This window comes from Staurois parvus, unplaced genomic scaffold, assembly GCF_062004578.1.
Source record: "Staurois parvus isolate SC_StPar_1 unplaced genomic scaffold, SC_StPar_1.0 ptg000214l, whole genome shotgun sequence".
Lineage (NCBI taxonomy): Eukaryota > Metazoa > Chordata > Amphibia > Anura > Ranidae > Staurois > Staurois parvus.
This window is the reverse complement of record NW_028318010.1, coordinates 1,319,407-1,346,893: the sequence shown is the minus strand read 5'-3', so window position 1 is coordinate 1,346,893 and position 27,487 is coordinate 1,319,407. Positions and strand designations below refer to the sequence as shown.

General features: G+C 41.3%; 1 protein-coding gene across 2 annotated transcripts in view; it reads right to left on the bottom strand.

The window, feature by feature from the left end:
* Positions 1-26,968, bottom strand: part of YARS1 (tyrosyl-tRNA synthetase 1) — a 36,230-nt gene extending 9,262 nt beyond the window's left edge. Inside the window, exons 1-10 of one of the 2 annotated variants that reach the window (XM_089678996.1) lie at positions 26,845-26,968; positions 24,490-24,591; positions 20,067-20,213; positions 17,752-17,927; positions 14,568-14,697; positions 14,396-14,476; positions 5,613-5,705; positions 2,413-2,548; positions 2,240-2,325; positions 959-1,094 (exon numbers count right to left, since the gene is read on the bottom strand). In XM_089678996.1, coding sequence (XP_089535122.1) covers positions 959-1,094; positions 2,240-2,325; positions 2,413-2,548; positions 5,613-5,705; positions 14,396-14,476; positions 14,568-14,697; positions 17,752-17,927; positions 20,067-20,213; positions 24,490-24,546 — 1,042 coding nt within the window. In that variant the 5' untranslated portion in view covers positions 24,547-24,591; positions 26,845-26,968. The other variant, XM_089678997.1, reaches the window with a different exon arrangement.
* Positions 26,969-27,487: the final 519 nt, after the last annotated feature.

Genomic DNA, 27,487 nt, shown 5'->3' with positions numbered 1-27,487 from the left:
GTTTCTCAACCTTTTTTTTTCAGCCAAGGCACTCTTTAAAATTCTGAACAATCTTGAGGCACCCCATTTTAAAAATGTAAAAAAACTAAACTAATAGTTTTATATAACACAACAACATCCACATGCATAGGACATCCAACATTAGAAGTGATCTATTCTAAAGCAGATACACCTTTGCACACTGGAACTGACTAGTATTTCAGTGTCTCTTTTTCCTCCAATGTTTTTCTCTTGCTCAGCTAATGTGACCCCAGTGCTGACAGAGAGAGGCAAACAAGGATGCTGAGCAGGCACCTAGGGTCCTAATTATCAAATCAATGCTGTTACTGATTGCCAGCATGCCACTGGCTGGCCCACACAGTGCCCAAAGTTGTAATGCTGTACTACTAAGCCTGAGGCTTTGTGTAGCAAGCAAGCAGACGTTACCCACTTGCTGGCTTGTTGACAATTTTGGGTGATTTTAGTCATTTTGCCAAGGCACCCCTGAAATACCCAGAAGACACCCTGGTTGAAATTTGCTGTTATAGACCACTTTTATTCTTCACTAATGTGTAATGATTTGCATGCATGGTAAATACTATGCGGGCTCAAACCAACCTGTACCTGAAGCCACTTTTAGCATACTTTGGAGAATAAAGTGGTGAGGACAGAAACTACAACAGAGAATACTGCCAAGTCATCCCGATACACGCACAGCATAGATTGCCATTACTTTCTCTGGCAGTTCCTCTTTCACACCCAGGATATGCACAAGGCTATATGATCATAGTTATTCTGAATAGAGTACCAGTGCTTTTAATTCTAGGAAACCTGAAAATCCTGAGATGTAGAAAAATCAAAAGGTATCAGGTCTTATTAGGTTTATTGCCGCTGTTGCTATATTAAGTGCTGTTATCTTTTACCATGTGGTAATTGTTTTCACAGAAAAACACAAGTAGTGAGTTCAGTCAACACTTACTTTGTTTTGTGGGGTCAGGATAGGCACTACTGCTTAGTTTCTTCATTTCAGGGCTGTTGAATTTGTCTCTAATGGGATCCAACAATTTATTCAAAGCCTTCTCCACAGATGCCTTAAGATCTCCAGGATGAACTTGCTGCAAGAAGCATGTTTATTTCACATAAAAATGTGATTCAAGCATTTTAGACTTTGACACAAAGCCTTCATGTTGGTAAAAGTTTCCCAACCCTTTACAACCATTCTACAGTAAAAAAATGAACTTAAACCATAGTTAGTTTCTAACCATTTTAAAGCAAACAGTTAATGGGTTAAGTCAGTGCAATGCATATTAACTGAATGATATAAAATGAACTTAAAGGAATGGCACCCCAAGAAGTCTTGTTCACATGGTTGTCAGCCTTTCACTCTGATATTGAAACTTTACATTAAAGGTTTCAACAGACATTAGATGATCATTTTCTGATCCTGCCATATGAAAGGATAGGAAGGCATATCTGACCATCATTTCAAGTCTAAGGCTAGTTTACAGATCAATGGAAGACCAAGTCATACATGAGTTGTCATCCCCCACTCAAAAAATTAAAAAAAATCAAATTGTGTCATAAATTTAGGACAAAATGTATTCTGCTATGTCTTTGCTAACAAAAAATCCCAATACATGTAAATTAATTGGTTTACGTGAAAGTTATAGCGTTTACAAATGGCGGTATAGATGCTGGAATTTTATTTTTACTGGTAATGGATCAGCAATTTATAGCGGAACTGTGGTGGGCATTCTGACACTGAGGGAACGGACTTGGTGTCACTGACATCCCCAGTGATCAGTGCTAATAAAAAGCACTGACACTGTACTAATGGCACTGGGCAGGAAGGTGTTAACATGTGGGGCGATCAAAGGGTTAACTCTGTGCTGTTTTACTGTAAACTGTGTGTGTGTGCTTCACTGTAAGCACACTGCTTTGCAATTGCTCTGCTATCCAAAGCCATGCATAGCAGTGTGCAGGAGCTGACAGGAGAGAGAACTGTATTGTTTACTTACAGTTTTCTCCCTCCATCGGTAATGCTCCTCGATCACCGGGTGCCGACTTGCAATGTAAAATCATGTATATATACACATGATTTTGCGCCCCCCTGCCGCCCTATAGAAGTATATCTGCTATAGGGTGGCAGGAAAGCGGTTACAGAAACCGACAACGGGTTTCCAGATGCAAGATCAACAATAAAAAGACAAATCTACCAGATGATGCCACTCAAATACAAGGCAGCTCATTGATTTCTAACCTGCTCAGCAAAGTCTTTTTCCAATGTCTCATAGTCTGTGTAGGTTTTGTTCCCACCGTACTTTTCATCCCGAAGAATGACAAACTCTGAAATCCAAAAGAAAGCAAGGTGAGAAAACCACAGGTAAAATGAAGGAATTATTGGCAATTTCCTCACATACTGTACACTCTTACCTGACTTCAGAGGAAAGAGGACATGTCTGACAAAGCTTAATACTCCATTATTCTCTATATTTCCTGGTTCACAGAAAGCTTTTTTTAACTTCTTTTTCAAATCTGATGGGGAGTCCAGAAGGTCTATTTTTGATTCCTGAAACATTATGACAGCAATTTTGAATGGTTATGGACAGTGAGCACAGTATTAGGCATAGAAAAGGTTGATTAGGAACATTATACAAATACTAATAAGCTATGCCACTCAGAAGCTACAAACTAAAGGTCAGCTTATATAAAACACTATAATAGAACAATCACAATTAAGTATGTAAAGCTACATCATATTGCAGATTTAAGTAAACACAAAAAGCATGTGTTAAAATTTTCACACCCTGGTTTCTGTGCCACATTTTAATACTGGGAATAGAATAATAAAGGATGGGAGAAAACCCTGGAAAGCTGTCCATAAATGGCTCAAACTTAGTCTCATTCCTTCTGAGGCTTCATTCTCCCCAGTGTGTATAGACATGAATTTTCTTGCAAGCATTCTGCAAGGGCACAAAGAAAAAATTGCACTCTATGTGCCCTGTTCACACTACAACACTGGTATCACTGGCAGATTTGGTCTGCGCAGGAACCTGCAATGTGTATAAACTCATGAAAACTGATGTAAACTTGTGTCTCTGCAAGTGAAATCTGCGCGTCGCTTTCCAACAGTTATTCTGCACCCTGATATGAGCGAGGTCTGAATGCACAACACAATTCTATCAGACATGACATTTAGGCCTCGTTCAAACCTTTTGTGCCAAAAAATTGACACGTAGATTACACTTGCAGAGACATCAGTTCACATGCACGCCATGACACTCAAAATTGAGCTCTGGTGCATCCTGTTCTCACTGATCATCCTTGAAATGTTTCCACAACTTGATTGGAGTCCACCTGTGGGAAATTCAGTTCATTGGACATGATTAGGAAAGGCATAAACCTGTCTATATAAGGTCCCACAGTCAACAGTGCACGTCAGAGCACAAACCAAGCCATTGAGTCCAAGGAATTGTCCGTAGACCTCCTACACAGGATTGTATCAAGGCAAAGATCTGGGGAAGGGTACAGAAAAATCTCTGCAGCATTGAAGGTCCCAATGAAAACAGTGGCCTCCATCATCCGTAAATGGAAGAAGTTTGGAACCACCAGGAATCTTCTTAAGAGTGGGCCGCCTGGCCAAAATGAGCGATCGAGGGACAAGGGCCTTAGCCAGGGAGGTAACCAAGCACCTGATGGTCACTCTGAAAGAACTCCAGCGTTTCTCTGTGGAAAGAGGAGAACTTCCAGAAGAACCATCTCTGCAGCACTCCACCAATCAGGCCTGTATGGTAGAGTGGTCAGACAGAAGCCACTCCTCGGTAAAAGGCAAATGGCAGCCCGCCTGGAGTTTGCCAAAAGGCACCTGAGGGACTCTCAGACCATAAGAAACAAAACTCTCTGGTCTGATGAAATAAAGATTGAACTCTTTGGCATGAATGCCAAGCGTTATGTCTGGAGGAAACCAGGCACCACTCACCACCTGGCCAATACCATCCCTATAGTGAAGCATGGTGGTGGCAGCATCATGCTGTGCGGATGTCTTTTAGTGGCAGGAACTGGGAGACTAGTCAAGATTGAAGGAAAGATGAATGCAGCAATGTACAGAGACATCCTTGATGAAAACCTGTTCCAAAGCGCTCTGGACCTTAGACTGGGGTGACGGTTCATCTTTCAACAGGACAACAACCCAAAGTACACAGCCCACATAACAAAGGAGTGGCTATGGGCCAACTCTGTGAATGTCCTGGAGTGGCCCAGCCAGAGCCCAGACTTGAACCCGATTGAACATCTCTGGAGAGATCTGAAAATGGCTGAACACCGACACTCCCCATCCAACCTGATGGAGCTTGAGAGGTACTACAAAGAAGAATGGGAGATATTGCCCAAAAATAGGTGTGCCAAGCTTGTAGCATCATACTCAAAACGACTTGATGCTGTAATTGGTGCTAAAGGTGCTTCAACAAAGTATTGAGCAAAGGCTGTGAATACTTATGTACATGTGGGTTTTTTCATTTCTTAAAAAATTGCAAAGATTTCAAAACAAACTTCTTTCACGTTGTCATTATGGGGTATTGTTTGTAGAATGCTGAGGGAAAAAAATGAATTTAATCCATTTTGGAATAAGGCTGTAACATAAAATGTGGCAAAAGTTAAGCGCTGTGAATACTTTCTGGATGCACTGTATGGACACTTGCATACTGTCCATGGCCCTTTTCAGTCACATGAGTCCTGAAAGCCACATTGGCTTCACATAAATGGCAATAAACATTATAAAAGGTTTTAAAGTCTTTCTAAAGTCAAAAAGTTTTCTTTACCTTAATGCATTCCAAGCCTTGCTTTGTTTGTCTATGGACACACACAGCCTGGCTCACAACACCTGCATTTGTGCCCCCAAAGCACACAGCTTGCTATGGAGACACACACAGGAGTAGTGGAGAACACCAGTGGGGGACCCCCAGCAGAGGTGGTTAGGGGCCGTTCTGCACAATACAACTTTATTACATTAATTAAAACAATATTGCCTTTACAACTACTTTAATATTTGCTTTATTGGCGATAGTACAGCTAACATTAAATAACTGGATGCATGCAGAGTGAAAAAAACACTAGTATACAAACATTAGTAAGGGAAAAAATGTACTTCTGACCACACATTTCTATATTCCCATGTACTAACTTGCATTAGCTCAGTGGGAGACCTGGTCCAGGAGTGGTGATCTGCTCCTCTACTCAGCTGTCTGGACAATATGGTACTGCACATGCCTTGATTTCACTATAAGGCTTAATTGAAATTTTCCATTGGAGTCTATAGAGAACAAGCCATAATACATAACATATGACCTGACCCAAGAGGGGAGGGTGCTGCTTGCTTCAACATAGGCTGCGACACCACTAATCTAAGACAAGTTTGAGGGAGTATAGCTTGCATACCAGAGGGAGGTCAGTAGGATTATGTTACCTAAATGTATAGTTACCCTTTAACATTTATTTATCAATAGTGTTCTCATGGATTATTTGATATTTTACCAACAATTTAACAAATTATATATTTAGAATTACAAATCTGCTGCCAGCATGATAAAAAAAAAAGTATATACTTTTTATTTTTTGGCATCTCACATTTATATTACCTCCTCAGAAGAACTCATCTTGCTGCCTGTGAGTCCTGGAACCATAGGATTCATCAGATGAATACGCTTGGTGTAACCAAGAGCAGGCAGGTACTGTATAGAAGAAAAAGGAAAGTAAAGTGATCAGCAAAATCAAATTTGCACCGGACATGTCAAATCAAATGTTCTGGAATAATTTAGATCAGCTGACACATCTGAATGATAAATGTAAACTCACTGGCCACTTTATTAGGTACACCTTGCTAGTACTGGGTTGGTCCCCCTTTTGCCCTCAGAACTGCCTTAATTCTTTGAGGAATGTTTCCAACACCATGTCAGATTTATACCACAGAGATTTTGGTCCATGTTGACATGATAAAATCATGCAGTTGCTGCAGATTTGTTGGCTGCACATCCATGATGCGAATCTCCCATTCCAACAAATCCCAAAGGTGCTCTACTGGATTGAGATCTGGTGACTATGGAGGCCATTGGAGTACAGTGATCTCATTGTCATGTTCAAGAAACCAGTTTGAGATGATTTGAGTTTTGTGACATGGCGCATTATCCTGCTGGAAGTAGCAATCAGAAGATAGGTACACTGTACTCATAGAGGGATGGACATGGTCGACAACAATACTCCGACCAGGCCGCGGCGTTTAAAGAATGCTCAATTGGTACTAAGGGGCCCAAAGTGTGCCAAGAAAATATCCCCCACACCATTACACCACCAGTCTGAACCATTGATATAAGGCAGGATGGATTCATGCTTCCATGTTGTTTTCGCCAAATTCTGACCCTTCCATTTGAATGTCGCAGCTGAAATCAAGACTCATCAGACCAGGCAATGTTTTCCCAATCTTCTATTGTCCAATTTTGGTGAGCCTGTGCGAATTGGAGCCTCCGTTTCCTGTTCTTAGCTAACAGGAGTGACAACCAGTGTGATTTTCTGCTGCTGTAGTCCATCTGCTTTAAGGTTCGACGTGTTGTGTGTTCAGAGATGGTATTCTACATACCTTGGTTGTAACGAGTGGTTATTTGAGTTACTGTTGCCTTTTGATTTTCTCGAACCAGTCTGCCCATTCTCCTCTGACATCAACAAGGCATTTTCATCCACACAACTGTCGTTCACTGCATATTTTCTTTCTTTCGGACCGTTCTCTGCAAACCCTAGAGATGGTTGTGTGTGAAAATCCCAGTAGATCAGCAGTTTTTGAAATACTCAGACCAGCCCATCTGGCACCAACAACCATTCCAAGTCACCTAAATCCCCTTTCTACCCCATTCTGATTGTTGTCTTCACCACGTCTAGATGCCTGAATGCAGTGAGATGCTGCCATGTGATTGGCTGATTAGCAATTTGTGTTACCAAGCAATTGAACAGGTGGACCTAATAAAGTGGCCGGTGAGTGTATGTATAGGATAACTTTTTTTCAGTTTTATACAGGGTAGGGAAGGGTTGAAACCCCAACCAATGTATTTTATGACGTGTCTGGTTGGAAAGATTGCCCTTCACTTACTGTTTGAGAAACAAATTAAATCTCTGCATAGTGAGGGAAATTCTCCTTTTAGGCAGATGTCACCAACACAAGTATACTTGAAGTACTGGAAGATTTCCCTTCTATTCCTCATCTGGTGACAACTGAAAATTTTGCATTCAGTCTTACTTTCAGGCAGGGTTTACACTGATGGGGTGCAAAATTTGCACTTGTTTCTGTGCGATTGCCACACCGCATCATAATCGCACCCCGTTCACATGAACCATTGCAGGTGTGTATTTTAAGTTAACAACACCCTGAAATCAGTTCGCAAGATGCAGTGCGATGTGCAGAAGCGTACCGCATGGGTGTGAACACCCAATGCGATCTGATTCTGGTGCGGACTAAAAAAGGGTCCTGCACTATTTTGGTGCGGATGCAGTTCAATTTGAGCCATACAAAATGTATGGTTCAAATTGCACCGCACAGAAATCACATGCGATTTGCACAGGAATGTGGTGTGGTTCCTGTGTGAATCACAAGCAATGTGCCACACTGCATCAGTGTGAACCAGGGCTCAGTCCCAGTGACAATGGTCAACAGGACAAAGAGTGAGAGAGATAGCAATAAAAACAGACAGATCGGGGGGTGAAGACGCGGATGAATGCTATGTTGATCAATGAACAGATGTCTAGCATTCTTCATGACTCTCATCCGAGATTCCTTAAGGTTTGGGAAACTTGGATACGTTATTCCTTGCCATCCCTGCCTCCTACTAGTTATGGCCTCTTATAGTCTGCCTGTGCTAGCCCTGAATCCGTGATTCTTCTAGTTTCCCTTTCCTCCATGTTTTCTTTCTGATTCCTTTTTTGTCGTTTTATGTTCTTTAACCTTTCTTCTAACCTTTTTTCTTTTCAGTAATATGTTGGATTACTGCTGCTATTATTTGGTTTGGCTTTTTGCCATCCCTCTTTGATGTCATTGGACATTTCGTTATTTGACTAATACAAGTCAGCAGGATGTATCTAATTATGTGTTATTGTTCTGCTCTGCCCCGCATGGGCGTATCTTGAGCTTGTTGCATTCTTAAAACAAAACTTTCTTAATAAAAATATTGAAACAGAAAAACAGACAGATCAAACCCTTGCTTTCTAACCAAAACTAAATAAGAATAAATAGCCTCTCCTGAAACCAACTCTAAACAGTGTCTGTGAAACACAGGGGAGCAAGCAGCCGACTGCCTCTTAGCAACAGAATTCACTCCAAAATGACAGCTGCTGCAATAGCTGCCATTTAAATGAAAAAAAAAAAAAAAAAAACACCACACACACACACAACAATCTGACAGGGTTTATTAAACACTAATCAGTGAGAGAGTGATACAATATAACAAGTGGTTTTTTTTTAAACCCCTTATCAATCCTTAGCTTTTTTCATTGTCATATAAAAATGAAATAAAAAAACAAAAAAACTTTATTTCATTTGTAAGTAACTTATAGCAAAAGTTTAATTTCAGTGTCATTTTAAAAAATGGGTCAAATTGATAGTATCAAATTTTTATTTTAACCACTGGCTGTTCATAGGCTGTTAATAAGTGGCTTTTTGTTCTTACAGCAGCAGCTGCTAGAGATACTGTACATACATAGCAAATCCTAGCTTCATTTTAAATGTTGGTAATTGCTAGCAAGTGGAGAAGGGGTAGGTGCCAGCAGGACAGAAGGACTGGACATGCTACACATGCTCCAAAAAACTTAATCAAAGTCCTAAGCTAGTTACAGTAAATTTGTAAGAAACCAAAGCATTCGAAACTGGGCATTTGATGAAACCGCATTTCTACCAATAATTCTCATCCAATCCAGAAAACCTAAATTTGAAATTACCTGTAAATATTCACATTGGAGAAGTGATGCCATTTCTTGGCTCTAATTTTCCATGATAAAATCTGAAGTTCCTGAAGAGGTCTCAGTTTTTTTGCCTGGCTAAATGATTTGGGATTCCAGAGAGATATTAAAGTCTAGGATTTTGTATTACTGACTTATTCTAGTTCACAAGGGAAATGTATATACAATTGTTCAACAGATGGTACCCTGCACCTGTGTGGTACTGTACAAACTACACTGCTCAAAAAATTAAAGGAACACTTCTTAATCAGAGTATAGCATCAAGTCAATTAAACTCCTGGGATATTGATCTGGCCAGTTAAGTAGCAGAAGGGGTCAGTTTCAGCTGCTTTGGTGTTAATGAAATTAACAACATATGCACTAGATGGGCAACAATGAAACAACTCCCAAAACAAGAATGGTTTTACAGGTAGAGGCCACTGACACTTTTTTCCCTACTCATCTTTTCTGTTTTTCACTAGTTTTGCATTTGGCTAGGGTCAGTGTCACTACTGGTAGCATGAGGTGATACCTGGACCCTACAGAGGTTGCACAGGCAGTCCAACTCCTCCAGGATGGCACATCAATACATGCTATTGCCAGATGGTTTGCTGTGTCTCCCAGCACAGTCTCAAGAGCATGGAGGAGATTCCAGGAGACGGCAGTTACTCTGGGGGACAGCTGGACAGGACCCTTAACCCATCAGCAGGACCGGTATCTGCTCCTTTGTGGAAGGAGGAAAAGAATTGAGCACTGCCAGAGCCCTACAAAATGACCTCCAGCAGGACACTGGTTTGAATGTCTGTAACCAAACAAATCAGAAACAGACTTCATGAGGGTGGAGTGAGGGCCAGACATCCTCTAGTGGGCCCTGTTCTCACTGTCCGGCACCATAGAGCTCAATTGGCATTTGCCATTGAACACCAGAACTGGGAGGTCCGCCACTTGGGCCCTGTGCTTTTCACAGATGAGAGCAGGTTCACCCTGCTGTTGACAAGTGACAGACGAGAAAGGGTCTGGAGAAGCCATGAAGAACATTATGCTGCCTGTAACATCATTCAGCATGACCGTTTTGATGGTGGGTCAGTGATGGTCTGGGGAGGCATATCTATGGAAGGACACACAGACCTCTACAGGCTATACAATGGCACCCTGACTGCCATTAGGTATCGGGATGAAATCCTTGGACCCATTGTCAGACTGGTGCAGTGGGTCCTGGGTTCCTCCTGGTGCACGACAATGCCTGGCCTCATGTGGCGAGAGTATGCAGGCAGTTCCTGGAGGATGAAGGAATTGATAACATTGAATGACTCCCACGCTCACCTGACCTAAATCCAATAGAACACCTCTGGGATATCATGTTTCGGTCCACTGACACCACCAGGTTGCACCTCAGACTGTCTAGGAGCTCAGTGATGCCCTGGTCCAGATCTGGGAGGGAATATATCAGCACACCATCAATCATTCATTAGAAGCATTCCCAGATATTATCAGGCATACATACAAGCACGTGGGGGCCATACAAACTACTGAGTTCCATTTTGAGTTGCTGTAATGAAATTTCAGCAAAATAGACATGCCTGCTGCATCATTTTTTCACTTTGATTTTTGGGGTATCTTTGAATTTAGTCCTCTGTAGGTTGATAATTTTCATTTCCATCAAACAATGGGGCATCCTTATATTCTTAACACATTACCAAGTCCATAACAGTATAGATATTCAGCAGGAGATTTTTCCCCATTGTGATCTGATGTGTTTTCAAAGTGTTCCTTTAATTTTTTTGAGCAGTGTATTTTGAACTTAAAATATCTGAGGTTATGAATTAGTCTTACTATACTGATTCTGAATTGTGTGTAAAAACTACACTAAAGGTTTTTTGTACACTAACAACTACATGACAATCAGACCAGAACATTCAGAGATAAATCCATGTTAACTTAAGCAGTATTTTTTCCTAAAAAGTGAGTTGGTCGTTGGCACAGCCTTTTAACAAAAAGGCCCCTTTTACACTAGCGGTCCGATTGGTCTGCCTGTCCGTTTTCCAGGTGGACCAGATCAGACCCTCCATTCTCCTCTATGGAGCAGCGGGTGTAAACGGACATGTGTCCGTTTACAATTAATTCAACCTGATCCTCTAAGGCGGGTGGGGATCCGTTCCCTGCTGTCTGGGCAGATCGGATCAGGATCAGATGGCAGTCAGTCTGTTCACATGCGACTGCCCATAGAGAAGAACAGACTCTGTTCTGCACAAGCAAAGCAGACATGGACCAGTCATCCGCCTACTAAGTCATACTGAATGTGAGATTATATAACACACACACACACACACACACACACACTTTTTTTTTTTGCAGGTAGGTCTTCCACCCAGAAACTGCAAGATTCTATTTCATAATCTCAGCAGTAATCTTTTCTCCCACAAAAATCTTTCTGGCAAAAAGTGCAACTGAGCCAAGTTCTGGATCTGAAATCCTATGTAATTTAAGGAGATTACTGGGACATAAGGACATTAGGGTCATTCAGCATCAGAAATCTACATAACAGTGCACAGATTATAGGGAGGATAATGTATATAGAGTTCCTGGTATTGGAGAGCTGGGAGGGGAAACATTAATCCTAGAAATATGTATAGCTTAGGGTGAAGAGCTATATTTATATATTACAAGTTTATAAAGAGATTTTCTATCACTGCAAATGTTTATTTGGAAATACATCTAATAGGTCACATTTACAAATACTGTTCTATTATTTAATGGGAGATCAAACAACCTCTAAATTTGCCAGTCTATGGACTTAGCTGTATATGGATCAGTGTGCACAGGATTAAAGGTTAAATTCACCTTTGGAGGAAAAAAAAAATACATGCACATGTTTTTTCAGGAAAAAAAATGGGACATTTAGTATTTGTATTATTATTATTAACCAGGAGTCTGAAAAGCATTGCACTTGCCCTCTGCATGGCCTATTTGAAAGCTGTAGGACTTGCGAATGGACTACAAGTGTGCTGATCAGCACATCTGCATTCCATTGAAACTGCAAGTCAGTCTGTCGCGGTGAAGGAGGGGGTGTACATCAGGTGTGACATGTAATGTTCCCAAAGGCGAACGTAGCCTTTAACTATTTTGCTGTTGTGGCCAACTTAAAGGGAAGCCAACATTTATGTACAACAATTAAATATTACAAAGCAAAACAACAAATTCCAATAAGCAAAATCAAAAATGTCCCACTACTTCCAGAATCCAGAGACAAGAAATATTAACATCATATCCATTGGTTGCTATACTCTAAAATCAGGGGAACGCAACCTTGAAGACGTAGAGATCAGCCTGAACAACATTGAAGAAGTCAAAGATCTCCAGGCACAGTGTCGCCTCCTCACACCTGATTTAAACCTCTAACTGCCGTACTACCATGTCATAATCATGTGCATTGCATGGCAATCATGGGTTTAAATCAGGTGGTGAGGAGGCAATATTTTGTCAAACTCACTCGGATTGCTCTTCAGAGGAGCAGCAGTGCCTACTACACTTGTGAATGAGCCCTTAGGTGCATTTGGCAGCAGCACACTTAGGGCTCATTTACACCTAAAGTTGGGCAGGTTTTTGTTTTTTTCTTTTTGGGGGGGGGGGGGGATAAAATCCTGCATTGAGTTACGGTTTTAGCACCCCAATCCCTACCCCCTTTAACAGCTGAGGCAGCAGCCACAGGTGTACACATGGTGCAGTGGGAATTAAACCCCCTTTTTCTTTTGCTGGGTGCTATCGCCTACCAGTAGCGACCTATTCAAGTAAATGGGGCACTCTGCAAGTGCCCCACAACAGCATGCTTCTGTGGGGTCCAAGGGGATAAAGAAGGTGGTCAGAAAGCAACACAACACTGCTTGCTTTAACACCTGCAAGGCAGCTTCATTCACTTGAATGGGTCATACATGGCAGGCACTACACCCACCAACCATGACAGGGCATATAACTCCTACTATGGCTGCAACATGTGTACATCCATGGCCACTGCTGCTAAAGGGGGTGGGGGTGGTGAAAAACATGTTTTAACTATGGGGATTTAGCACACACCTCCCCTTCCCCCAAACTGCAAACGTAAATGAATCCTTACTGTTCTGAGCCACCTATGAGGCTGCTTTCACACGGGCATGCTGCAGTTTACCTGCAGTGCATCTGTGACTTTCCTGGGTTAGCAGCAGTTTGCCATAGACTTCTATTATATCCTGCAAAAAGTGCACCAAACCCACAAGATAGAATAGAAGTCTATGGCTAAGTGCAACAAACCTGCAGGAAAGCTGCAGGAAAATTGCACTGCACTCGCGATGTGGGTAAACTGCAGCACATCAGTGTGAAAGCAGCCCTATACTAGAGTATTATGCCCAGTGTGTTGCTTCACACTGACCTGAAAATCTCTTCTTTCCTGCTGTTGGCACCACTCTGGAGAAAGCTAGCCAGGATAAGAGGTGGAGTGTAGTTGGTATCATTCCGCATGGGACAGGAGCCAGCAAAACAAAGGAGCCATTGGCTTATGAGGCTCTTGCTCCTTACTACAGCTCCAACTTTACAAGTAGTCCCTCTGCACTGCACTCTGTTTGATGCTCTGGGATGGCGGGTCAGCAAGCCCAAACTGTGATCTACCAGTCACCTGGTAGATCACGATCTACGGGTTACTGACCCCGCTCTAAACAAATGGTACAATTAATGTATGAAATCTTTTCCTTGCCAAACAACTGTAATTCTGTTCATATGATCTGGGAACACCTTTTTAGAGTGCACAGCCAGGTCCCGGACCTTGCTACATATTACAATGTAGTTAAACAATTAGGTTAGCCTCAACATGCACCCCAGTTCATAACTCTGGAGAAATGGGATATTAATAAGATCTGTTCAGCACTGGGTGGACCTCAATGATACACTGAGAAGCATTGTAGGGAGCCCATTGAAATGAGTGACACTTGACATCACGCCACATAGAGCAATCTTAAAGATAGAATTCACCTTTAAATTGTATAAGGACAACTATACTTGGATAATTTACCAAAGGCGTATAGACTGTTATACTCTGAAAGGGAATTATCTCCAGAGCTTAGTGAATGTGGTCAAGTTTAAACCACATGCAAGAAAAAAAAACAAAAAAAAAAACCAAACAGCATTTTTGCTTGTACATGATTGGAAGATGAAAGTCAGCAAAGCCTCACCTCATGCACTAAGCTCTGGGGAGAATTTCCTTACAGAATGCAAATGCGCTTGCAAAGTGAACAGTAAACCAAATCCATTTTTCACAATACTGCTAAGCAATTTACATCAGATGCCACCTTGTCCAGAAAGTTACTACAATCCATCAGTTGTCCAACCATTCAGCTGACATCAGAGAATCGCTCCTGTCGCAATTAAAGCCTGCATGGTGTCTACCATCCTTATATTTTACACGGGTAAATAAACTCACCTTTTCAGCAAATGTAAAAATCTTCCTTTGATCTACTCCCCCAAACTGTGCATCAACTTTTAAATACTCTTCATCCAAGGCCTGCAGAAATTGAGAAGTTAAAAAAAAAAAAAGAACTTTTGGCATACATTCATTCTAGTGTCCCTATCCATCTAACTTTAGCTGAACCTACCTGCAATCCAGGATATAGAAGCCCGCTAAGCAGTGGATGTTCCACTTGTTTTACAACTTCTGCTCCAGCTTTTTTAGCGTCATGCTGAGTGACTACGGAGGAGAGTTTGTACACATCCAGTGTGTATTCTCTGTAAGACAAAGCAGAGCCCAAGTAAACAGATATGTAGTAAGTCTTAATACTGTGCAGCATTTCGGATTTTATTGATACAGTAAACCAATTGGCACATTTAGACTTGGCAGTGGAACTGAAGCTCAGATATTTCTGCGCACCACCTAAAGCTGTCCATAGAAATCCATGCTGTGTACCTAACAAGTTCAAAATCAGGTAACAAATCCTGAAGAGCATATAAAGCACACACACTGCTTGACCAGACTGCTGTTGGTAGAAGGTGGCATGGGAACTTCCTGCACCCTTGTAGCAGCAGCATACCCATGCAAACTGGGACCCTAGTTTCTACACATTAGCAATGCACCAGGGAGTGCACATGAATCCTATAAATAAAAATCTCTCATGGATTACCTATTCCAAGCAAATACAGATTCATGAGTCTTCACTGGTATAAACAGGAGAGCTTTGCAACTTAAAAAAAGTGGTTGTAAACCTCAGACATGAAATATGAACAAAGCATATTCCTTTATAGTGTCTACTTGTCTGAATTAAGAGCAGTATCATTTCTCTCAGCTGCTTCATTCCTCTGCTATCAGCATGAATCGCTCCTGACAAGTTTTCCTGACACTAAAAGAAAAATGGTGACAAGGGAGGGACCTCCGGCAGACTGACAGCCTCAGCTCTGTCCTGTGAGCTGTGTGAAGGAGGGCGTGTCCCTTCCCTCTAATCAGCTCTCAGAGCCGCCCTCACTGAGCTCTGCAGAGTCTAACTTCAGCTCTCCATCCCTTTTTGACAGCTCTACAAGCTTTGTAAACTCAGCACTTTCAAGGGATGTAGGGAAAAGAAGACTGCAGATAAACAGGTACAACTTATGTAGGAGGCTTTTTTTCATCTTTGTGCATCACCTAAGGCTAGTCACCTCTATAGGTATATGTAAGGGTTTACAAACACTTTAATTTTTCCTCAGCAATCACTTATCTGTGCAAGCAGACTAACAAATGGCAAATTATAGCACTTTGAAAGTATGAAACAATTCCAGACTCTAAAAACATTAAAGCATATATACCAATCACCCCCTCCTGAAAAATGTAATATTTCGATCCACCATGTAATATGGGCTGACTTGTCCAAAGTACAGCCTGCATGACAACCAGGGTGGATAAAAATCAATGATTCTTTTAAAAAAATCAAAAAAATCTAATTTATTTTATTTAAATTGGATAATTTTTATTTAAATTGGATTTTTTTAAATAAAATGCTTTTTGAGGAAAATATATTACCATCCAAAGGTTATTCCATCATGAAATAAAGACTAGTTTTTTAATTATGTAGAATAAGGCTGTATATGTTTAATTTTTTTGGTAAATAAATTCCATTAATCCATTCACAATGTCATGCTCTTCCAGAGGTTTTTGTAAGATTATTGGGCAGGTTCTCTGCCTACAAGATATTATCACAGATGCTCGGTTTACTTTTGCAGTTCTCAAAACTGAATTTGACTCAGTGGAGATCACAGGCCTCTTCTTCACAGCACAAAATGTTATAACGTGAACAGAGATAAGAAAAAAACCTTAATCCTAACTTCTACAAACCTATGAATACAGAATCAACCCCTTCAGTGCTAAATTTCAAGAAGTTCAGTGAATAGAATAGAAACAATATTTTTCTGATTGTTTGGAGTGGAATAGATCTGCACAAGAAGAAAGTGAAACTAAGTGTGAGGAGGAAGGGGCTGACAGTCTAAGTTTCTTAAAATATATATATTTTGTTTAGCCAAATTAGTTAAAAAACATGGATGTTTGTTTAAGCAAATAACATATGCTGTAATGTTATTGTTTCAGTTGAATAAATCTATTTAAATTGTTGTTATTAAGGTAATGATTATTTTTCTCCTTCCTAAGTACAACAGAAAAGTTGTCCAAATATGAATGATTAACCTGTTAAACTGGGGATAAAAAAACTAATATGAAAAGTTGTTATTCTAAAAATCTTCATCTACTTGCATATTAAAGTTATACCAGCAAGAATTAGTCTTTATGTAGAAAACTAGGATTTAAATCAAGCCTGACTAGTGATTTAAATCAAATCCACCCTGATGACAACCATGGCTGCCCTCCATGGGTGCAGAGTGTTTTATTCACAGTAGTACCAGGTGAAAATAAAGGAAAAAAAGTCTGAAAAAGAACACTCATGCAGCCACTATATCCAAGGTATGGTATGCTGCAATAGAATTCATTTTTGGGTTTAGATACATTTTATGTCCCCAAAGAATCCAGGAAAATAAATGGCATATATAAAAATTTGTAGACACAACATCCATTTTTGGGCCTCATTTTGAGTCCAGGTGTACACATTCTGGGGAATTAAAGAGTGGTACAGACTTCATACTTGTGCCACTCATCTAAGCTGAAAAAATGAAGCAGATGCTCCTAATTAAAAAAGGGGGGGCAAGCCCGTTTAGTAATTAGAAACGATTTGCTCCCTGTTCTAGTTCAGCTGGAGCTGCATGGTCTGATCTCGCTCTCTCCTGTGCCTTTTTAGCTGTGCGGGAGGGATGAGGAGGGAGTTAACTCTTCAGGCTCAGTTCATACAGTGTAATCACTGCACAAGGAAAGATAAAGATATGAGCTGTCTGTTGACAGTTCACATCCTATATGCTAGGTTCTACCTGGAAAGGATCTGCTGCAGTTATTTTATATGGAAAACTGCTGCAATCCCTTTGATAATTAGGAGCAGGCTCTTAAGGGTGGTGCAAATAGACTTGAAATAGGTCTGTCTGCTTAGTTAATGTGGCACATGACACAAAAACCAACCAGTTTCCTGTACCATTATAATGGTGCAGGAACAGTATTTTATTTTTCTCCTATCATGCATATCAGTTAAAAGTATCTGCACCTTACTTTTAGAAATAAGAAGTGAATACAGTAAGGACCGTAAAGAAATTATGATGGTAGAAATTTAAAAGGAAGATGTAAAAAGGGCTGGATGGAAGAGGATAAAATGAGAGCAACTAAGATGATCTAGGATATACTGAAAGAATAGTTTACATCAATCTGGTTTGTAGCAAACATACTTGCTGAGCTGGAACTCTGTTCCTCTGACAAAGCGTAGCCTTTCCAATGGTACTCCAATACTCTGTAGCATGGCTTTGATAACTTGCTCATAATAACGAGTCCGCAGTTCCAGGAGGTCCCATGGAGCCTTCATGTTATCGAGATATGCATGGAGGTCAGCAAATAGAATTGTGACCTAAGAAGCAAATGAATCAACTAAGAACGTGTACACTGCAAATCAAAGGATACTGTAAAACTTTACATAAACAGAGTTTAAAATGTTGTCAGACATTTTACAACCGGAAACCAGGAGCGTTACTGCATGCCATTGCAATGATTAAAAAGACAAAAAGAGAAATTACCAATTTATAAACAAATTCTAAGGTGCAGAATGAAGGTTCCAACAAACTCTAAAACAAGTAGTTTGCCAGCACTTAGCACTTTTAGTCAGCAAAAAACCCAAATAAACCTTTTTGTAGGTCCAAAAAAATTTAAGGACAAATAGGTTAAAAGGTTAGGTGAGTTTGCTTCCAATATACGAATTGCTATACACTGGTGTTAAAAAAAAAAAAAAAATAGCAGTGTTAAAAATTTGAGTAAAATTCAAAATCCTTATATTAGCTTTTATTTCCATACACGCAACTGTGCTGGGAACACTGCAGTTTATTCCAAATCAAAACAATAAGAAAAGGTTGCAAATTTGTTATTGCTTTACAGAAAGTGAAGAAAAAGGAATTTTAGGCGGTTTAAAAAAAAATAGTTTGCATTTTTCTTTACAAACTCAAACATTTACTGTATAAACTAAAAATGCTTGAAGGTTTAGCCTTCCTGTAAATCACTGAATATATAGTTGTATAACCGTTTCCGAGAACTGCTTCACATCTGCGTTGTCATGGAGTCGACCAACTTCTGTCACCTGTGAACAGGTATTTCAGCCCAGGATGCTTGCACTACATTCCACAATTGCTCTGCATTTCTTGGTTTTACCTCAGAAACAGCATTTTTTTATGCCACCCCACAAGTTTTCTATAGGATTAAGATCCGGGGATTGGGTTGGCCACTCCATAATGTTAATCTTGTTGGTCTGGAACCAAGATGTTGCTCGTTTACTGGTGTTTTTGGGGTCATTGTCTTGTTGAAACACCCATTTCAACGGCATTTCCTCCTCGGCATAAGGCAACGTAACCTCTTCAAGTATTTTGATGTATTCAGACTGATCCAGGATCCCTGGTATGCAATAAATAGATCCAACACCATAGTATGAGATACATCTCCCATCAGGATACTTGCGCCACCATGCTTCACTGTCTTCACCATGTACTGTGGCTTGAATTCAGTGTTTGGGGGGTCATCTGACAAACTGGCTGCAGCCCCCTAGACCCAAAAAAGAACAACCTTGCTTTCATCAGTCCACAAAATGTTGCGCCATTTCTCTTCTGGCCAGTCAATGTGCTCTTTGGCAAAATGTAATATCTTCAGCATGTAATTTTTCAACAGTGGGACATTGCGGGGGCATCTTGCAGATAGCTTGGCTTCACATAGGTGTCTAATTGGTACAGTACTCACAGGTAACTTTAAACCTTCTTTCATCACACTGGAGCTAATCATTGGCGGAGTCTTTGCCATTTTGCCTATTCATCAATCTATTTCAATGTTTCTTTTCCTTTTTCTTCTACGTCTTTCTGGTTTTGGTTGCCATTTTAAAGCATTTGCGATCATTTTAGCTGAGTACCCTATCATTTTCTGCACTTCTTTATATGTTTTCCCCTCTCCAATCAACTTTTTAATCAAGGTACACTGTTCTTCTGAACAATGTCTGGAACGACCCATTTTGCTCAGATTTTCAGAGAGAAATGCACTGTAACCAGCATGTACAATGTTTCCTGCCTTCGTCCTTAAATAATGGCCACCTGTTTGATGTGTTTTTCACAGACTGAATGACCTCACTAATTGAACTCCACACTATTATTTTGAACACGCTTCTTTAATTACTGATTCAATTACACAGAATATGCAGCATGCATATCATGTATGCTGGGTCTGTTGGTTTTCTATTACTCTACTACACCTGCTAGTAAATATATTGCCATGAAGAAATATAATTTATACCAAAAACAGTGACTGATCTGGTTAGAGATGTTGGACTGCTATTATTTTGAACACAACTGTATATTGGCAATGTAGGAGCTATAGATTAGTACTCGGGAACACGCTGAGAACGTTGAAGAGAGGCATGTTGATATCAGTGTGTTCAAGAGGTTGAAAGCAGATTTTCTTTCCTTTTGCTAGCTAGCCGTAAAGAATCTCGGGACATTTTTATATAATTTCTACTCACCTCACAGCCAGCCTTTAAAAAGTCAGCAATTTTTGACATAGGCACAAAATAAGCTACATGTGGTTTTCCAGTGGTAGCTGTGCCCCAATACACCCGCAGATCTCTCTCCTTCAGGATCTCCTTTAGTTTGTCTTCTCCTAGGACTTCCTGTAACGAAAAAACATTTTTTACTGTCTCCAGAGTCACATACAAATGTGAACAAAAATATTCCCATAATATCATATGTGCATTTAATTTACTATAGGCATGCCATTGACCTGTGCGGAGGTGCTGGACTAGCACAAAGAGTAAATGGACATGCCAAAAAGAGGAGAGTGCTATGACGTGCAGTGAGGGAGGGGACTGGGATAGGGAAAGTCACATTTTTTAGCAAGTTTCAAGGCACATTGAAAAAAGTAAAAAAAAAACCACTGCAAGCAAACATTTAAATACTTCACAGCACCTTCCTGAATCCCTTAATAGTCCATTTTTATCATTCTGTTTAACGACTTGCCTACTGGACACTTATACCCCCTTCCTGCCCAGGCCAATTTTCAGCTTTCAGCACTGTCGCACTTTGAATGACAATTGCGCGGTCATGCAACGCTGTACCCATATGATATTTTTATAATTTTTTTGAGACAGATAGAGTTTTCTTTTGGTGGTATTTAATCACCTCTGGGTTTTTCATTTTTTGCTAAACAAACCAAAAACAATTGAAAATATTGAAAAAAAAGTTTTTACTTTCTGTTATAAAATCTTGTAAATAAGTGATTTTTCTCCTTCACTGATGTGCGCTAATGAGGCTGAACTGATAGACTGCACTGATAGGCATTGACAGGCATCACTGATCGGCACTGAAAGGCAGCACTCATATATGGCACTGATAGGCAGATCAGATGGGCACTGATGTGGCACTGATGGGTACTGACAGATGGCATTGATGGACACTGACAGGTGGCACTGACGGGGCTACACTGATCATCAGGGCACACTGATCATTAGTGCCTTTATGATCAGTGTACATGTCCCCTAATGCCAATTACCGGCTCTCCTCTCCTCACGAGCTCTCAGCACGATAGCTCGTGAGGAGAGGAATGCCGATAACCAGCATTTCCTTATTTACATGTGATCATCTGGGATTGGACACAGCTGATCACATGACAGAGCCAACGTCTTCAGCTCTTTCCGTTGATCGGTGATCCGCTGTGTCCCAGGGACACAGCGCACCACCGATCGGTGCGAACATGCAGTTAGAATGGGAGGACGTCATATGACGTCCTCCCAGAACGAAAGAACCACCTTGCGTCTGTCACTTATATGGCGGGTCGGAGGCGGTTAATATATATCTGATTAATTTGAGCTGAATAACTCTCATTTTCATAGTAATGCAAACTTATTGGCAATGAAATACATGGCCAAAAAAAATTACTTCACAGAAAGAAGCTTAAACAACATTTACATTTTTCGCATACCTGACCATTTGTATAGGCAACACGTTTAAAGAATAACTAACATAATGTTAGTCCCCTTGCACACAGGGCTGTCCAGGTGCAGTCTGTCCCTCTTGACATTTTAGTGCACCTGGGAGGGACGCGCATTGTCCAGACACGCTGCCTACAGTGGGGCTGGATGCTGCAACTGACCCTCCCAGGTGCACTAAAATGCCTGGAGGAATGCATTGCACTTGAACTGCCCTGTGCGCAAGCAGGGATCGTGCAAGGATTTTTGTCTACACAGAGTTGAAGGTGTGAAGGCGCATTTCTCTACCCCCATCCCCCCACTAACCCCCCCCCATACATTATATTTGTGCTCCATTACACTACAGAAGTTCTGGCACTTAGAGTGTGTGTTTAATCCAACTGCCTCTGATCGGCCTGTGTAGTGGGGTGGAGAGGGTTATTTATGACCTACATTTACACACTGTCTACAGCTGCGCTGGTATCTCCTTCATGTTGCACCTGTAATATGACAAATGTGATGGGATGCAGCATGAAGGACGTCAATTATTGAAAATTTGCGATGTGCTGAACTGCCACTATACGGCAGTGTGGAATGAGTGGGGGGGTGTATGCGTTCCCCTTACTGGCTACAGGCTGCTGGCAGAGGAGGCAAACTAAAACCTCTAAACTGTGCCCAGTACGAGAGAGAGGTCATAGTTAGGGACCAGTAGACAAGTATTTTAACCACTTTAGTCCTGGAACCTTTTTTCACTTTTTTTGTTTACATATTTCAAAAATTACTTAAAATCCCTAAACATTATATATTTTTTGAAAGCAGACATCTTAGAGAAGAAAAAATAGTGGTAGTTCCAATTTTGTGTCACATGATGTTAGCACAACAGTTTAGTAAATCAAATTTTCAGTAAAAAAAAGTTAATTCTAAGGCATATAAACACAATAATTACAACATTTTTTTGTAAACTATAAAATATGAGTTTGCATCAAATAAACAGATAACCAACATGTCAAGCTTTAAAATTGTGTCTGTGTGTGAAGCTGGGAAAAAAACTCAAATATCCTATATTTTGCATAGTAGATGCTTTAAAAGCCATTACAGGTCATCAGTTTAGTTACCAAGGAGCTTTGGTGATAAAATTATTGATCTCACCAAGCTCTGTCTCATAAATTATATAACTTTTATTTGGCTACAGTGCTGCATAACTGAGTAATTGTCATTCAAAATGTGATAGCCAGAAAAGTGAAAAATGACCTGGACTTGAAGGGGGTGTAAGAGTCCGGTCTTCAGGTGGTCAAGGCAGATGTGTAGACCTCTATAATAAATACAATACTTCACTACTAAACTTTTCATACAACCCTACCTAACTGGAGGGCATGGCAGAGCATCTGTGTCTTTTTGTCTACACAGTTTGCATTAAAGGGTGTTCCTCTTTCCCATCTCAGAAAGTTGTGATGTATGCATACACAGATATTACACCCTGTTTAAAGTTTATTTTCACTTTTGCAGCCAAATTCGCTAACAACTCCCCTATGGGTAAAAATGCACCATAAAAGAAAAGCTTTTTGGCTGTACTTCTGTGGATCACAGGAGTGCAGTTTGTTCTGCACTCCTGTGACCTGTTTCCAGTTGACGTCACTCAACCGGTCCAGGCTGGGGAAAGATCCCAATTAAAAAGACGGGATTCACCCCAGAGCCTGGAGTGGCAGCTGGGTAGCCTTTCAGCGATGTGCTGAGAGCCTGAGGCAGCCACTCCCTCCCCTTCCACAACCCAGTACTCCACTGACAGTCACTGTTCTCTGCTCAGAGCGACTGCGAGAACTCAGCAATCAGCAGTCATGTGATCACTGAGTTCTCACACTTTGAGCTGGCGAGGGGACCGATGCTGCATCCACCTAGGTAAGTATGATATAAAAAAAAAAAAATAAAACACCATACTTCTCTTTTAAAGCCCAACTGAAGCTACATAAATAGATATGTAAGCAGATATTGTACCAACAACCCTCATATTCATATTTCTACGTTCCAGTTACAATAGGTGTGCAGGGAGTCTAAATAGGATTGTGCAGTGCAATAGGCTCTAGAATTAGACCCAAGGTAGTACTCGGTATTTGGCACTCAGTACCTCCCCTTCAATATAGGTATATGGGACCACACTTGGGCTCATAGGTGCAGATGTTACTGAGCTCTGCCAGCATAAAGGGCTGCAGTTTGGGACCTAGAAGAATTATTTTTATTGAGAGAGAGAAAAAAAAAAAAAAGATACACGTGGGGATACAGAATTACACAAAAAACAACAAAAAAAAGAAAAACTCCTATTGGGCCAAAACTGTACTTTCCTAAAAATGTACTACTGTTCTACCTTTCCTCCCTCTCAGCACAAGTTTCTTCACTGAATTTGATATCCCTACAGATAGTTGCTTAAAAGAAACCTTTCATGAAAAAAAACATGGAGGATATCTTTCCTCACCTTTCTTTCTAGAAAGGCTAGAAGTGCGGCTTTCACTCCTTTTTCTTTTTTTTTTATATTTTGAGCGACATAGATCACCGAGTCAAAGTACTGAAGATAATAGGTCAGTGTGATAGCCAGGAAAAAGGCATTTTTGAAGGATATCAGCAGCAGCTCTCACAGAACATAAACTCTGGTTTGTGTATATCTAAAGTCAAAAGTTTTCTTTTGGGAGGGTAAAAGTGGTTGTAAAAACGGAAGGTTTTTTTGATCAACTGAACCACCTTTTATTTCATTTTATCTCTGAGATCTCAAAGCAATAGTCTCTGTATTTGTATTTCCCCATCTACCCACCAGAGGTAGCGATTACAAAGAGGACCCATTTGTGGATTTTTCATTTATACTAAAGAAAATACAAGGAGAAGGACTAAAGTTACTGGGCTTTCAAAGAGAAAAAGTACTTAATTCAGCTTGCCACTAACTCCTAAAAACTGACATATACATTTTGGTTGATAAGGCCCTTTAAAATTCACATACCTGCAAGTTGCGTGTAATGAGCTGTGCCTTCCCCTCAGGGGTCAGACAGTCCCCCATGGTATCTGGTTAGAAGAGCGGAGTTTACAACACAGAATACAAGCACTGTAAGACATAGTTAGAAAACATTAGCAAGGAAAAGAATCACTTGGTACAAAAAGGTACATAACAGTCTTGCTTTAAAATATATTGCATATTTTAGAACGCCCCCTATAAAAAAAATCAAAAGGGTTCCTCTTAACTGTACTCAAAGATATCAGGTAACTGAACAGATAAGATATAATAAAACTTGTGTTACTCAAGACTTAGTTTACGATTGCAGCTGGGGGAGGTAAAAGCACAAGGCATTTTTACTGCCCCATCAACCACTCCCTCTAAGCTGTAAAGAAAGTTGTACAGGGGGAATGCTCATACCACAACAAAAACGATTAAACTGCACACGGTTGCAGTGATGCGGTGCGTCAATGTGACTCCATCTTCCACCGGTGATTATATGAATTATCCAAGCAATCCACCTCTGTGCACCTTCACCTGCCTCCATTGACCCTTACCTTCACGCCGTGACCCACCTATCGGTAAAGGTCAGAAAGTGCCTTCCCATATACTGGGTATGTTATCGCTGATTTTCAGGGAGCAACTTTATCACATCGATAAGATGCAAAAGGACAAAGAATCTCTCATAGCGTAATATGCTTCCTCTGAGAATTCATTTATTATATGGTAAAAATAATACTCACAAACCAAGTGCACTGAATCCCATGTATAAGAAACTTTTACAGACTGTATCTTTAAGTATAGACATCCACAAGAGAGGTATATGGATATGGCGACTCTTATGTTTCTGGGCATGCTGGTGTCCACATGGGTACCACCGCTGATGCGTTTCATCACTCCGCACAGTGGTTTCCTAAGGTCCCCTATGAGGAAGTCATTGTGCGGAGTGACGAAACACGTCAGGGGTGGTACCTGTATGGACATCGGCACGGCCGAAACCACAAGAGTCACCATATCGCCTTGAGAAGGGAACTTTGTTTACAGGGTGATGATCCTATATAAGTGGTACCTGTTTATCAGCGGTCCTCAAAAACACACAAATCAAAGGATTTTTCAGAATGTAGAAGATACAATGTCACACAGACTAAAAATAAGGCTCAGTGTAATTTGAAACCTGAGGGGAGGAAATGAACACATTTCCCTCTACACAGTAGTGTTCACAGAGAAACATGGGGGGCAATATCCCAGACTCACACAGAGAGAAGGGACTCGTGCTGAGAGAAATGGTATTGGGATATACTGTATTTCCAGCTGGAAATCCAGGAGTTCCTCTGCACTGCAGTTCAGGTGATTCTTCTGGGACCAATCACAGGATATACTGTATTTCCAGTTGGAGTCCCAAGCAATCCTGGAGTTCCTCAGCACTGCAGTTCAGGTGATTCTTCCGGGACTGATCAGGTAATATAGTGTATTTCCAGCAGAAGTCCCAGGGAATCACAGAGTTCCTCCGCACTGCAGTTCAGGTGATTATTTTGGGACTGATCACAGGATATACTGTATTTCCAGCTGGAGTCCCAAGGAATCCTGGAGTTCCTCTGCATTGTAGTTCAGGTGATTCTTCCAGGACTGATCAGGTAATATAGTGTATTTCCAGCTGAAGTCCCAGGGAAACAAGGAGTTCCTCCGCACTGCAGTTGAGGTGATTCTTCTGGGACTGATCAGAGGATATATTGTAAATCCAGCTGTAGTCCCTGGGAATCCTGGAGTTCCTCCGCATTGCATTTCAGATGATTCTGCCAGGACTGACCAGGGGATATACTGTAATTCCAGCTGAAGTCCCAGGGAATCCTTGAGTTCCTCTGCACTGCAGTTCAGGTGATTCTTCTGGGACTGATCAGGGAATATAGTGTATTTCCAGCTGTAGTCCCAGGGAACCCTGGAGTTCCTCAGCACTGAAGTTCAGGTGATTCTTCTGGGACTGATCAGGGAATATACTGAATTTCCAGCTGTAGTCCCAGGGAACCCTGGAGTTCCTCTGCACTGCAGTTCATGTGATTCCTCTGGGACTGATCAGGGAATATAGTGTAATTGCAGCTGGAGTTCCTCTGCACAGCCTCCCACCACCAGCACCCAATACTCAAGAAATGGGACCTGGGACAGCTGTCACCACCCCACCCCTTTCAATGAAGGCACCACATCCACAATACCTCAGACATCGAGCAAGGCTTCCTGGCTGCCCCTCACCCCCTGTACCGTGGCAGACTGCAGTTCCACTACATAACACACAAGTGACACCTCTGACCAGATAACATACAGTAGCAGCCCTTTCATCATTATCCTACCGGCCTCTCAACGTCTCCTTACCGGCTCACGCGTGCCCAGCCGATCATCCAGTTCCTGGTCGTCGTGGATTGCGTCAGACGTTCACATCGATGGACTCGGCGCTCGACTGTGCCGGCCTGCTCGCGCTCATTGGTCTGAGCAGTTGCGCATGCCCATGAATGTTACAGGAGAGAGTGCAGAGCAGGTAACGGTGCAGTCAGGAAGGCGGGCTGCCGTTATAGCAGAAGCCCGGATACAGGCAGCAGTGAGGGAGCCGGTTGTGTTCGCCTTTACAACCCCCCGGAGTGTCCTCATCCGACCCCTCAGTCTAGTTCACTTGGAGCTTCTTCTATACTTGTTCAGGCTGCTCCATCCTGAGGGTCCCTCCCAGGTAAATGGTGGTCTGTCCGGCCGAGGGCACAGGCCTACGTTCTGAGGAGCTCCTATGTACCGGAACTAACCGCCTCACAGTCCGGGCCTCTTCTGTCTGTGTTGGAGCAATACCCACCCTGTCCTATGGTGCCCACATACATTTCAGGGGGTGGAAACATTCCTGTGTGTGGACTTGTTCAACGACCACTACAGGCAACACTTTATTAGTTTTAGATAGAATGGAGCCGGATTAGAGCCCCTTTCAGGTTTTTATTGCTGTGTGTCCTCGCACTCTTTGCAGGGTTGGGGAAAT